The sequence below is a fragment of the Typopeltis vanoorti genome, chromosome 20, assembly GCF_054136105.1.
Source record: "Typopeltis vanoorti isolate ZY-2024b chromosome 20, IOZ_Tvanoo_1.0, whole genome shotgun sequence".
Classification (NCBI taxonomy): Eukaryota; Metazoa; Arthropoda; class Arachnida; order Uropygi; family Thelyphonidae; genus Typopeltis; species Typopeltis vanoorti.
In genome coordinates, this window is record NC_143568.1 from 77,727,202 (window position 1) to 77,739,450 (window position 12,249).

The 12,249-nt window shown below is 36.4% G+C and overlaps 1 protein-coding gene across 6 annotated transcripts in view; it reads left to right on the forward strand.

Moving 5' to 3' along the window:
• Positions 1-12,249, forward strand: part of brm (ATP-dependent helicase brm) — a 677,861-nt gene that overhangs the window by 307,488 nt on the left and 358,124 nt on the right. For all 6 annotated transcript variants that reach the window (XM_090410652.1, XM_090410651.1, XM_090410655.1 and 3 more), the window contains 2 exons: positions 9,300-9,428; positions 9,552-9,665. In XM_090410652.1, coding sequence (XP_090266778.1) covers positions 9,300-9,428; positions 9,552-9,665 — 243 coding nt within the window. The remainder of the gene's footprint in view (positions 1-9,299; positions 9,429-9,551; positions 9,666-12,249) is intronic.

Consider the following 12,249-nt stretch of genomic DNA (forward strand, 5'->3'; position numbering starts at 1 on the left):
GTTTTTCAGATGCCCTGGCATGAATGTTACAAGTTTAGAGCTTTTATCGTGCACATTTTTAGTCTTGTTAACGTGCAGAAAACTGTTAGCTATGATGTAGTGAAAAATACCGAAGTTTATAATTATGATAAAATATATGAGTGAAATCCCATAATCTTAGAAGTTATTATTACTCATTGGTCCCTGTTCATTAGAACTAGCGTATGTAATTCCCCACTCTTTTTCAAAATCTGTTAAAACACATGCATCAAGTTTCACTACTGCCTTGTAGTGAGCACACTCGAAACAATTTTTTTTTCTTTTTTCATCTTCTACTGTCATTTGGAACCTTCCCATCTTATATATTTCCTAAAGGGTACAGTTTGCAGATCTTGAAATTCGATGGTAACATGTTTTTGTCCAATCATGCTCCTAATTTGCCCTTGTTAAACATCCTCCCACGATTACATTTAAAAAAAAAAAAAAAAAAAAAAAACAGAGCTCTGTAGTAGCCCAGAATTTTGTTGCAAAGATTTTCAATAAAAATCCTTCCATCAGCACATGTGATGTGCATCTAGAGAGAAAACTAACTCCTAGGTAGTTGATTCTAAGATTTTTCTTTCAAGGTCATCATAGCATTTGTAAATAATTTCAGATCTCTCCCAGTTTACTGAGTGTATAGTAGATATAGTAGACTGATGATCATTTGGATGAAGAATTAAGCACATGACTGGATAAGGCCATGGCCCTGTGTATAATATGGAGAATTACAGCCACACAGTACACACCTGAATATTTCAGACTGTTGTGTAGGTTTCACTGGACAAAGTCAAGTTCGAAACTTTTTTAAAGGGGGTGAATAAGGTGTGAATTTTATATTTCTTGATTTTTGCCAATTTGTTAGAAATAGAGCTGATATACAGAATGGTGATATATATAACCTTTAACATCATTACTCCATTACTCTATTCTTTAATAAATTAGTTATATTATAATTTAACATTTGGTTTTGTTAGATCGTATATCCTGGCTTTGAATCTGCCATCTTATTGGAACGTTATTCTTATTTAAATTATCCGTTTTTATTTGTTAGATGCTGAATGATACTGATTTGAATATAGAGAAATTTATATTATCCTGCGCCACCCTATATTCAGACTAGTCTATATAATATAGAGGAATCAATCATCAATTAACTTTTTCAATCTCATTTTATACAAGCCGAGGTTAATATTATCATTTAAGGCTTCCGCAAGGTCCGATATTTTTTATGAGTGGTGCGATGAAGGAAAATCAGGCAAACACCAAATTAGAATCAATAAAACAAAACATTTAATGCAGGGTTATATAACATGTACATTAAGTATAACTTTGAAAACAAGATAATGCAAATCAACTTAGTTCAGGTATTCATAACAAACATAAAACATCATCAGACATCCAGCTGTCAATTCTACATTCTTCCGAATAATTAAAATAGTTCACACAGTTCAATATTACAGAATCTTACAGTAAATACTCTTATAGTAGAACTCTCTAATTCTCTCTTAGTCAACAAACACTTAATTCAGTTATGAGGCAGTTATCACTTCAAAGGGAAAACACTTTAAAGCTCCATACTTCAGCTAATTTTAGTAGAATGCCACAGTTAATGTTAAGATATATCAGGCAGAGCTAACTCTTATTTCTTCACGCTGAAATATAAAAAAAATGGACTGCTCTTACCGGGTTACATCCTTTGCATATCGGATTCACTATAGGCACACTTGAAACTGAAGTTAACTATCACTTTGAAGTAACACTATTCAAAGGGAATTTTCACTATATAACTGAAATATTAAACATAGAGCTTCACAAGTCTTGACGCACTCGTTTTAGTTAATCTACTTATTCCTTGTTTTCTTCTATGCATTAAATTCAGCCTTGCACTATTCTTCCTCACCACAATTGGAATTCATCATAATTTTAGAATTCCGTATAAATATTCCTAATTGCTTATTAATTTCCCGGTTCCTTCCTAATCTATTTACAGCATATCCAAATCCCTTTGCTACCACCCGTTACTTTACTCCTTGCTGTCCTGAATGCTTCTCCTCTGTTTACCTTCGTTCTCCAATTAAATACGTTCATTCTTCCTGCCAAAATCTGGTTCTAGTTAGTTCAGTTTATATCAACTTCTTCTCCCTTCGAATGCCGTAGCTCACGCTCCACTCACGCGCTATCTAAAATTAACTCAGTTTTCTTGACAACAGCCAATCAAATCCAGTCAGAAGAATTACATAAAATTACCTTCTCTTTCAGAAATACAAATAATGAAATAATCCATAGTTCATATAAATCACATTCAATCATCAATAAACACAAATTCTATAACATACATGCACAGCTTCTTATAATATTATTATCTAATAAAGTAAATTAAAAGAATAATATTTTTACACAGAGCCTTTTTATTACTATTACATTACTTAAGATTATATTATTAAATAATAATAAACAAAATTCAAGGCAATTATATGATTAACACACTATAAGCAAGAGATAAACAATATTTACAAGTCTTGCCTTTGACATGGAGGATTATGTTGGATTCTGAAAGAAGTATTAACAATTTTCATTTCTCTTCATTTAGAATCCAACAGTTTATATAGTCATATAAGTGATTGTCCTTAAAAAAAAAATAAAACCCTTAAATATATGTATATATATGTAAAAACCTATATATATATAGTTTTTTTTTATCATATGTAATGCTATGTCATTCAATCATTTTATTTATCTCAATTTTGTTGTATTATTGTATTTCAGTTAATTATAGTTTTAGCACTTTAATATGCAATCACATTTTATTTTGTAACCATCCATATGGTTGTGCTCTGGCATGTGATTCAACTCTAAATAGGATTAATGTTCTTTATTCTACTCTACCTTCACCTTGTGATCATGTTGATGCATTGATGAAGGGCTGTTAATTTATGGCCAAAATAATTGCAATAATAAAATTATTCTTCTTTATTCTTGTGAGTACATGTGTTTAATAATAATTTAATATAGATTCATTTTTGTTCTGCAGGATAAATATTAGTGGAATGGGAGAATGCAAAAAAGGTTACAAATCAGAAATAGCATTGAATGTGGTGAGTTTTGATTGGTAAGCAACATTTACTGAGCTCAGTGAAAGAGTTATTGGAAATTGAAGGCAGATTGTTTATTTTGTGGGAATGATGCAACTGAGTTGAGCAAAATTAAAAGTAGGTTTGAATAACAAGTAAGGCCACGGTAGCTTTGCTAAGATACTAGAAAGCATGAAGGATATATAAGAATTGTTTCACTGATGCAGTCTAGTTTTTGATCAGAAGATGGAAACAATAATCCATCTAATGAAATGAAGCATGGAAATCACAGAGATCATCTCATTATGCAATGATGTTATAATGAACAACATGCAAACAAGAGTAATGCCTTCAAACTCACTGCTGTTGATTTCTTTCTTTTTCCATGGAAGACATAATTCACAAACCAAGTATGTGTATGGGTGGAGTCTGTGTGAGTATTATCTATTATGTGAATAGTGTCTTCTGGTCTTGCATTCTGAGGAAGGTTTTTGGTGTCCCACCCAAGATTTTCAAAGGTTTGGTGGATCTCGGATTTATAGTGTGTTAGGAGTTGAGCAGAGGAGAATTAATCTTTAGAATGAATATAATACAGCTTTTGGAAGTTGAGGAGATTATGGACATGTGTTTATGGATAGGAAAGATATGATAGTCAGCTCAAGAAGAGAGAGAGAGAGAGAGAAAATATCTTTGGTTGGTGAGCAGAATGTTATCAAAAGTGAGGGAGAGCGAGGCATAGTCTTTCCTTTCCTTTTGGAAATAAGGTTCTTAGAATTGTGTTTTGGTAGCATTCAAATTCACTAAATTATCTTCACTCCACTTCACCCCACTTGAAAAAAATCAGTGTTTAAGGAATTTGTTATAGAAGATCTTGGAGCTTTAGCCATCAAAGTTTATATAAGTGATGAAGAGGAATGAAGTACTGTTTATTTATCATCATCATCATCATCAAATTCCTGACATGTACCCACAAGGGGTGTACAGAATATGATAGTACTTCATGAAAAATTTACCTCATTACTAACTTCCTGTCTACAATTTTCCTCCAAATCAGTCTGTTACTTGTCAAGACTACAACATTATAGGATCTTATATTTCTATCGTCTAAGGCACTTTGTACCATATCAATCCACCTATATCTTGGTCTTCCTCTGGGTCGTTTTCCTGCCAACCTGGCAGAGAACACTTGTTTTGCTAATCTTTCCTCTCCCATTCTGTTCCAGTGACCATACCACCTGAAATTAGCTCTGCTAATGCATTCCTGGATGTTGACAATGTCAAGTTCTTACCTAATATCCTTGTTTTTAATATGATATTAGCATTGATGCCATCTGTTCACGCCTCTAATCTTTTTCAGGACTCTCATATCTGCAGTCGCTAGTCTTTGGTCAAGTGTTTTACTTCTGACCCAGCTCTCAGATCCATAAGTTTAAAACTGGTTTGAATCATCAAATTCCTGACATGTACCCACAAGGGGTGTACAGAATATGATAGTACTTCATGAAAAATTTACCTCATTACTAACTTCCTGTCTACAATTTTCCTCCAAATCAGTCTGTTACTTGTCAAGACTACAACATTATAGGATCTTATATTTCTATCGTCTAAGGCACTTTGTACCATATCAATCCACCTATATCTTGGTCTTCCTCTGGGTCGTTTTCCTGCCAACCTGGCAGAGAACACTTGTTTTGCTAATCTTTCCTCTCCCATTCTGTTCCAGTGACCATACCACCTGAAATTAGCTCTGCTAATGCATTCCTGGATGTTGACAATGTCAAGTTCTTACCTAATATCCTTGTTTTTAATATGATATTAGCATTGATGCCATCTGTTCACGCCTCTAATCTTTTTCAGGACTCTCATATCTGCAGTCGCTAGTCTTTGGTCAAGTGTTTTACTTCTGACCCAGCTCTCAGATCCATAAGTTTAAAACTGGTTTGAACACTGTCTTGTATACAGCTAATTTATTGTTCCCGACTGATTTCTTTCTTATTCCATATGAATTTATTCAGTTGACTTTCTACAATACCAGCGTTGCCATATTTAATTCACTAATATGGGATCTTCACTAAAAATCGTTCCTAAGTATATGAAATGTTTTACTTGTTCCACAGGTTCCCCATTCACAACACAGTTGACATTTTCAACGATTCTACCTATTTTCATTGTCTTTGTCTTTTTATTGCTGACCTTCATACAATATCTATTACAACAGTTATTCAATTTAGTCAGGGAATCTTGCAAACTTGTAGCGGATTTATTTAGATCATGTTGGAGACTTAATGGATTTTTTACAACACTCAAAAAGAATTAAAATAGAATTTAATACTTTCTATATTTCGTCTTAGTCACTAGGACATCTACGGGGATTACAAAAACAATTAATGTAACATATACACAAATAACAAACAATACTAAGCCCAACCACGTGGGTGACACTAAAGTCCTATCTAGGTAGAGGGCCCTCTAAAGGCAGTAGTAGGTGGCCTGGAATGTAAGGTGGGAACTCTGGTGATAAGTGTTTCCCAAATCTTCGGAAGCTTAATGCAACCGTATTTATTGAGATTTGGTTGGTTTTTGAGAGCTGCTGCTGCTGCTTCTAAGAAAAGTCTCTCTTTCTTGAATTTGCTGTGGTGGAGCATGGTGGTTTTCTTCCATGATACTCTGTGGGTGGTGTCCAAAACATGGTCAGCCAAGCCTGAATGGCCATAGTTGTGTTTGAAGATGTACGACTTGTGTTCCTCTAGACGGATGGATGCTGATCTGCCTGTCTGTCAAAAGTACGCCAGCTTACAGGAACAGGGTACTTTGTAAACTCCATTAAGAGAGGAGGGAGATGATCTTTCGTAGAACGGATAAGGGTAGCAAGTTTGCGGTGGGGCTTATATGCTGTGTGTAGGTTGTACTTTTTTACAATCTACAATGTACTTTTTTACAATCTACAACCTAAAAAAGTACAACCTACACACAGCATATAAGCCCCACTGCAAACTTGCTACCCTTATCCGTTCTACGAAAGATCATCTCCCTCCTCTCTCTCTGCCTGGAGTTTACAAAGTACCCTGTTCCTGTAAGCTGGCGTACTTTTGACAGACAGGCAGATCAGCATCCATCCGTCTAGAGGAACACAAGTCGTACATCTTCAAACACAACTATGGCCATTCAGGCTTGGCTGACCATGTTTTGGACACCACCCACAGGGTATCATGGAAGAAAACCACCATGCTCCACCACAGCAAATTCAAGAAAGAGAGACTTTTCTTAGAAGCAGCAGCAGCTCTCAAAAACCAACCAAATCTCAATAAATACGGTTGCATTAAGCTTCCGAAGATTTGGGAAACACTCATCACCAGAGTTCCCATCTTACATTCCAGGCCACCTACTACTGCCCTTAGAGGGCGCTCTACCTAGATAGGACTTTAGTGTCACCCACGTGGTTGGGCTTAGTATTGTTTGTTATTTGTGTATATGTTACATTAATTGTTTTTGTAATCCCCGTAGATGTCCTAGTGACTAGGACGAAATATAGGAAGTATTAAATTCTATTTTAATTCTTTTTGAGTGTTGTAAAAAATCCATTAAGCCTCCAACATGATGTCCTCACAGCACTTAAGCCTCTACACACGGATTTATTTAGAAGTATAACATCATCCATAAAGCAAAGAGCTGACATTAACATCTTCGATTCTGATATCATGTTTAATACCACTTTCCTTCATAATGTGATCCATATAGATGATGAATAACAGATTGGATAATGTACATCCTTGCCTCACACCAGATTTAACATTAAACCATCTTCCTGTACTTCCTTCAATTTTAACTGCTGACTTACAACTCAAATAAAGACTAAGTATTGTTTGATATGATGCTCCACTGACACCATATAACTATATTGTATTGAATAACTTCTCTCTCTTGGCACCTTGTCGTATGCTTTTCCAGATCGACAAAACTTAAATACAGATCTTTGTTATATTCCCATGCTTTCTCAACTAATTGTTGTAAAGTGAAGATCTGATCCTAACAGCCTCTATTTGGCCTGAATCCACCTTGTTCCTCACCAAGCTTTTCATCCACAATTCTTGTCAACCGTTTCTCAAGTATACTGGCACAAATCTTGCCTGGAACACTCAGTAGGGAAATACCTGTGTAATTCTTACATTCAGTTTTATTTCCCTTTTTATATATGGATACTATTCTAGCTCTACTCCAATCATCAAGAATTCGTCCCTCTGTCCAGGCCTTCTGAACTATGCAGTGCAGCCACTGTAATACTTTTATACCACCATACTTCAGCATTTCTGGTCGAATATCATCTACTCCTGCTGCCTTTCCACATTTCATGCCTTTGATGGCTTTTTCTACTTCAAGTATGGATATGTATTCCTGACTTATGCCTGTTGAGTGTTTTTTACCACTGTGCTATCATTGCTTGTTTCATTTATTAATTTTTCAAAGTAATTACACCATACTTCAAGGATATCTTTTTCTCTCATTTTCATGTCACCTTTATCATCTCTAACTCCTTTTACAGCACTCTTTCCTCCATTTCTAAGCTTCTTCAACAACCTCCAGAATATCTTGCCACCTTCTTGATATTTATTTTCTATGTTCTTGTCAAAGTCCTCCCATGAGGTTTATTTATTTATTTATTTATTAATCTGGACACCCCTCCTGATACCACGAGTTGTAAATGTATAGTACATAGTGCCGTTTGAGGGCATTAAATAATTTGGATGACTTGAAAAGTTTTGTGTTAGTACATGGAACTTTTTTTTGAGCAGCTTCAGTTCTCTTTTAAGTAGGATGGTTATCTCTTACAAGAGAGTTAAATTTGTCTCCTGCTTAAAGACATTCACACATTTCCATCTCCACACTGAAATTCACACCTACAGTTTATTGGTTGGAGAATAAAATATTATGAAGTTGGTTGGTCAGGGCAGCAAATAATTTAGAATAACAGTAACATATCCTTTTCTTTCAAGGCTTGCAAATTAACACTTTGAATTTGAAATTTCTGAGAGTGATAGCATATGAAGAATGCCACAGCTTGGCTGTAAGTTACATCAGGGTTAATGAAAATTGAATTTGCATACCTCTGTTAATAGAGGTATGCAAATTCAATTTTCTTAATTACTTAATTTTCTTAATTACTTAATGGATGTAATGAAACTATGATACAGAAAATAATTGACAATTATCATCCTTCTGGCAAACTGCAGTCTGATGTTAAAAAGGATCCACATACCATATATTAAAGGGATTTTGAACATATAGAAAGGATTATCTGCAAACATAATCTGTATACCATCTTCAAACCAGCCCAGAAGTTATCTTCTTCCTACCACCTATTAAAGATAAATTATCACCTCTATCTTTGCCTGGTATTCATCAAATACTTTGTATCTGTCAACTTTGCTACTTTGGACAGACTGGCCTCCTCCTATAGTTCGACCACAGATACGAGAACCTCAATTGGCTCATTGCCAAGAAGAGTCAATTCATGTTGAAAGAGAGAAAGAAATAAGGCGATGTACTAATTGGTCACCAACACGTGAAATCATATGCTTTATACGTAAAATTTTCCAACTGTTATACGAGCCAAATAGTTATCACTTTATAAACTACATTATTCATAAAATAGAATTTAATTTTCCGACGTGTAATAGACAACTGTCCCACAATACAGATTGATTACCCTATTATCAGAATGGATTCTCTTTCTTCTGACATGCGCAGAAGTGGCGAATGATTTCACATCTATGGATGTACAGTACTTCCTCAACTGCAACCGTGAACATGTTTAAGTATACAGATGCTGTATGACTTATTCTTGTGTTCATATTTTAAATATTGTAGCCAATTTTTCTGCTTTCTCCCTAAATGATGTTCTTGTTACATTGAGAGAAATATGTAGGAGTATTGACTAAATTCCTTACATGTGTGAAACCATTATTTTAAAATTATATTATGTCTGCTGTGCATGTTTCCTTAAAACAGCTAGTATCATCTTTAGAAGTAAATTCCTATTCCTTTTTTAATAAACAGGAATAATTGCTGTAGGTGTTTTTTTACAGCACTCACATTAATTAGCTTGCACTTTCAATTATGAGCAATATATGTTCATTTGATTATATATTTATAATTCTCAAATATTTATTATATTAATATATATATATATATATATATAAATATTTTTAGCTTCGGTGGAAGTACATGATCATCGATGAAGGTCATAGAATGAAGAATCATCATTGTAAACTAACTCAAGTTCTTAACACTCATTATTGTGCACCTCATCGTTTGCTGCTAACTGGAACACCATTACAGGTCTCTTTTTTATTTCTTTGAGGAAAATTATAGTATTTTTGTTCATTAAGAAACTTTGTTAAAAATATTAAGTGATTTTTCCTGTATGTGTTAGCGGAGTATTAAAATTTTATTTGATTTCAGAATAAATTGCCTGAACTGTGGGCCCTTCTTAATTTCTTACTGCCAAGTATATTCAAATGTTGCAATACATTTGAACAGTGGTTTAATGCCCCATTTGCTACAACTGGCGAAAAGGTAAATTGTTTTTATTTATTTATATATATATTTTTTTAAGTTTATTGTGGCTAGCTGTTTAGATATCTCAAACTAGTAATTTGACTGGATTGGTATCTCAATATATTTTTGATTGTATATACACACACGGATAAAGAAATTAGCGCACCTGGAAGAAAACATGGTACAATGGCAAAACTAAGCAAATAGCTAGAGTGCGGGTGGTATGCAAATGATCCAAGTTTGGTGCATGCCCACACACACCTTGCGGTGTCGCTGCAAGCACGAACCGGCAGCCTTATAAAGCTGGCATGTAGTCGATAGCCGATTAAAGTGAAAAGCACCGGCTGACGCAAGCTAGAGTACAGAGCGACAATAATGCCGGGTAGATGCCAGAGACGTTGATTTAAGCAACTTACGGACTTTGACAGAGGCATGATCATCGGCCTGAAAACCGGAGGGTGGTCGGCGCGCCATATAGGCATGCACATGAACCGTTCTGACCATCCATCCGACAGTGTTGGGAGCTCTGGACACATTTTGGCACTGCCACACGCAAAGCGGCACCGGTCGGATCAGGAGGACCAATGCTAGAGAGGATCGATGGATCGTGCGGCAAGCACGGAGGGATCCCACAGTGACCCAGTCTACTATACAGGCAGATGTAGGGGCTCCTTTGTACCCACGAACCATTTCCTGATGCCTCGCAGAGGCGAATCTACAATCTCCGCGCCCCTTATGTGTGCTCCCATTAACACCACAACATCGCCAACTCCGTTTGCAGTGGTGCCAGGCGAGGGCGATGTGGAACGCCACAGACTATAATAAATTTAGTTTAATCCTTTATCCAAGTGTGAGCAAACAAAGTTTGCGCCTGAAAATATCTTAAGGACTGGGATAAGGTAGTACAACACCGGGCAACTCATAGCAAAGGTGGAGAAAGCTACCAATCTTCCTATCCCAGTATCTACCTATCCCAGGATTGATGGTCCACCTTTGCTAAGAGTTGTCTGGTGTTGTACTACCTTACCCCAGTCCTGAAGATATTTTCAGGCGTGAACTTTGTTTGCTCAGACTTGGATAAAGGATTAAACTAAATTCATTATAGTCTAACCAAGTGAAAAATAAACTTTCAACACCACAGACTGGCGACATGTGGTCTTCAGCGATGAGTGCCGCTTCGTCTTGGGGATATATGATCATCGTGTCTGGGTGTGGAGGACCCCTGGTCAAGGACACAATCCCGACCTCGCTATCGAGCACCACACCTCCCACGCTGCAGGCATTATGGTCTGGGGAGCCATAGCCTACGATAGCCGATCACCCCTCGTAGTGGTATGTGGCGCATTGACGGGGCAGCGGTATGTGGATGACATCCTACGGCCCCACGTTCTCCCATTGCTGGCTGGGATACCAGGAACACTATACCAGCAGGATAATGCCCGTCTGCACATGGCTTGGATTGCCCAGGCCTGCCTATGTCGTGTACAGACACTTCCATGGCCTGCCCGCTCCCTGGACTTGTCCCCTATCGAGCATGTTTGGGAGCAGCTGAAATGCCAGTTCCCATCGTGCTGCAATATCCGTGATTTGGAGCACAGCGTCCAACACAGAGCACAAACTCTGATGTCTAGACAACAGGCGTCTGTTCACCACCATGCCGGACCGTATTACAGCATGTAATGTCGCACGAGGCAGTGCAACGCGCTATTGATGATGACCGGATTGCATACCACAGATCCCTTTGTAATTGTCCTTCAGCTCTGTTTTTGCTATCATGTGCATCACTCACCTGTATCATTACACCGATAAAATTTCTGTTGAATCCTATGCTTCCTTCTTGGTGCGCTAATTTCTTTGTCTGTGTGTATATTCTATGTATGTTCTTTTCATATTTAGTTATTTGAAAAGAACATACATAGAATATGTTCTTTTCAAATATTTTGCAGATTGAATGATGTTCATGTAAACTATTGAATTAAAAGGATAGTATAGTACAAAAAATGTATTCCAAGATGATATGTGTTCTTATCTGTTGCTTAATTTTAAAGAACCATTATGTTCCCTTTTGCTGCAAAGAAAACATAATGGAAAGGCTGATCATTTATGATTTTCTCATCATCATGAACCATGGGCACACTACCTTTTGGGGTCTGATGCCTCCTTCACTATTTTCTTCCACCTTTCTTTGTCTGGTGTACAGTGTTGCAGTTTCTGCAAATGCATTCCACACCAGTCCTTTATGTCATCTATCCATTCTCTGTATGGTCTACCTCTTCTGTTTACACCATCCATAATAACAAACATCATTGTCTTTATCTTCCCATCCTCACTCATTCTGTAGATGTGTCCAAATAATTGCAGCTTCCATTGTATAATCTTCTGCATTAAATTCTCCTTTGGTTGTATCTTCTGATAGAGCTCTTCATTTGTGATTTTCTGTACCCACCCTATTCTCAGAATCTTCCTGTAACAAGTTCTTTCAAATGCCAGAATTCTTTTTCTTGATTCCTTATTTATTACCCATGTTTCAGATTTATACAGTACATCACTAAAGATGCATATTTCTCGTACTCTTAATTTCGTTTGCAGGCTGATCACTTTA